Source organism: Rhagoletis pomonella, unplaced genomic scaffold, assembly GCF_013731165.1.
Source record: "Rhagoletis pomonella isolate Grant_MI unplaced genomic scaffold, Rhpom_1.0 Rhpom_scaffold_00005, whole genome shotgun sequence".
NCBI lineage: Eukaryota > Metazoa > Arthropoda > Insecta > Diptera > Tephritidae > Rhagoletis > Rhagoletis pomonella.
In genome coordinates this window covers 78,308,542-78,311,223 of record NW_023458559.1, presented here as the reverse complement: position 1 = coordinate 78,311,223, position 2,682 = coordinate 78,308,542, and the positions used below count along the sequence as shown (strand labels likewise).

General features: G+C 32.6%; 1 protein-coding gene across 2 annotated transcripts in view; it reads left to right on the top strand.

Moving 5' to 3' along the window:
• LOC118739647 (probable deoxycytidylate deaminase) overlaps window positions 1–1,627 on the top strand; it is a 90,547-nt gene extending 88,920 nt beyond the window's left edge. For both annotated transcript variants that reach the window (XM_036471095.1, XM_036471096.1), the window contains exon 2: window positions 87–1,627. In XM_036471095.1, the coding sequence (XP_036326988.1) occupies window positions 100–885 (786 nt within the window). In that variant the 5' untranslated portion in view covers window positions 87–99 and the 3' untranslated portion in view covers window positions 886–1,627. The remainder of the gene's footprint in view (window positions 1–86) is intronic.
• Window positions 1,628–2,682: the final 1,055 nt, after the last annotated feature.

Genomic DNA, 2,682 nt, shown 5'->3' with positions numbered 1-2,682 from the left:
AGATTTCCACAAGCACAATTTAAATAATTTTTATTGTAATTTATTAAAATATTATTTTTTTTTAATTTTAATTTGTTTTATTTTAGCGACACGCACACGATGACAGGGCATGAATTACCTACCACACCGAACTCCAACACATCAAATACCAACGATAGTAGTCATAGCAGCCCCAACAGCAATGGCAACAGCCGGATCAACTCCGATTCTAGCGATGCATCATCTCCATCACCTTTCCGCTCCCGTTCACCTTCACCGCTAGAATATGAAAAAGGATTTGTAAATCTTCTAAGTGATAAAAAATTTCATGATGAAATGGTTAAACTCGTTAAGAAGCGCGTTAATTATTTTGACAATCATGACCAATATAGTGTAACAATTGACCAGAATCGAATAGTAAATGTTGGCAATAACGATCTCCTAACAAATCACGAATTTCTGATGGATATAGCATTACTTGCATCAACACACAGTGAAGACCCTAAAACAAAAGTAGGTGCTTGTATTGTGGATAGCAAAAACCGCATTGTCGGCATTGGTTACAATCATTTTCCACCGAACTACACGAATCAGGCGTATCCGTGGGGCAAGGACAAAGATAAATTAAAGAATAAGCTCACCTATGTCATACATGCTGAATCAGACGCCATAATCGGTCCACAACCAAATGATTTGCATGGCGCTACGATATACTCAACGCTAATGCCCTGTAATGAATGCGCGAAACTAATTATACAATCGGGTATACGAAAAGTGTACTATCTCAATTCAAAACTTTTCGAGAAATGGATATACAAGGCTTCGCGCAACATGCTACAAAATGCGCATGTAACATTGCAGAAATTGGAACAGCGCACCAGTAGTCCTTTGGAAGATTGCCTGTGATTCATAGTTGGACGCATATATTTTGAAATTGATTTCAACGCACACATATACATACATATATCGTCACCGTCAATGCAAAAGGCCCTATATCAGATCTTAGTTTTCTCTCAAGTTCATCTTACCAAAATTCATAGCCATAACTTAAAAAGTACGAGATTTTTTGGCACCTTTAGAACAGCCCTGCAAGTCATTTATTTCTATGATAATTTAAGAAGCCCTTTGCTTCTACTGTAAAATTTCAAATAGGGCATTTTGCATTGATGGCAACGATATGTATTTTGTTATAATTTCGATATACACACAAAAGTTTTATTGACTATATTTTTTAAATATTTTTCTTAGTTAATTGGATAGTGCTACTTAGTTAAAATATTAGGGAGAGTCACCTAATTGGGATATTAGTTGTGCAACATAACAGGTTAACTTTTACCGATTGGAAAATACATTCGTATTGTCGGTATTCCAAAACCCAATTAGGTTTGTACATATCGAGGGCTTATATTCAATACCCTCTATCTGCAATTTTCACAAAAACTATTTTGTGATGTTAGAATCCATCTGGGACTTACCTGTCATCACCGATGTTAATTCTGACTGCAATTTAATAGTAAATTCTTTTGTCAAGCGCTATACAAGGTCACCGATGACAGTTAAGACTCAGGTGGACGTTTATATCATAATATAATTTTTGTGAAAAGTGCAGATAGAGTGTATTGAATATAAGCCCTCTATATGTATTAGAGGGCTGCATGAATTCATTCAAACTTCTAGCCAAACAGAGTACAGTAGCGTTTGGAATTTTGTAAGTTATGAATATACATTTTGTTTTAAATTTTCTACCTTTAAATGGAAGAATGTGAATGAATGAATGAAAAATATTCAAATCATTCAAACTCATTTCGGTTATAGGTTTTTTCTACAAACAAGTCAGAACAGAAACATATCGCAACAGGTATTCACTCAAATTCAAAAAAATTTGAAGCCAAAATCATTAATTCGTTTTGTATATTTATGAATAATTCATAAGCCGTTTTAAATGAATTCATGCAGCCCTCAAATATGTACTTATTAATCCGCGTGGTATTTTGTTGCTGCTAACAGCTCAACTATAATTTTGCTATTCTGCCAGGCAAGTTGTCTTTAAAAAAAAAAAAAAAAAAAACAGTGAATTATTGCTTTCAAAACTTTGTATTAGTTTCAAATTTTTGTAATTATTAAAATATATTTAAACGTTAACCAAATTTCATTTTCTAATTTACATACATATATACATACTTCAACTATGTAAAACGCTTTAAAATCCATACGTACATGTAAGATTATATTAAGAGGCACAACAACGAAATAACAACATACTTATGTACCTAGATATGTATGTATATTTTTAAATAAATTTATAGGGACTAAATTGTAATGGCTTTCAATGTTTATGAAATTTTATAAATAATAAACTTAAGAATTCCATATTTAAGAGTATGGAGAACTCAAAAAAAAGTGATTGTTTGGAGTCACCGATTTGTTGTACTTAAATCGCACACGAAATCGGTTTAAGATTCATCGAATTGGTATTTTGAGCAAAACTGATTTTGTTTTACTTTATAATGTTTGCAAATATTTATTCAATTCTACCCACATAGTTGAGCTAGCTCCAAAACACTGATATAATACAGTTTATCTACTACTAGTCGACACTCGCCATACGGGTGTGAGTTTTTTCATAAATTTTCATATCATTGTACCAATTGAAGGCTCCCTCACAGATTCTTTTAAATTTTTATTTGTTCAGCCGTTTTCGAG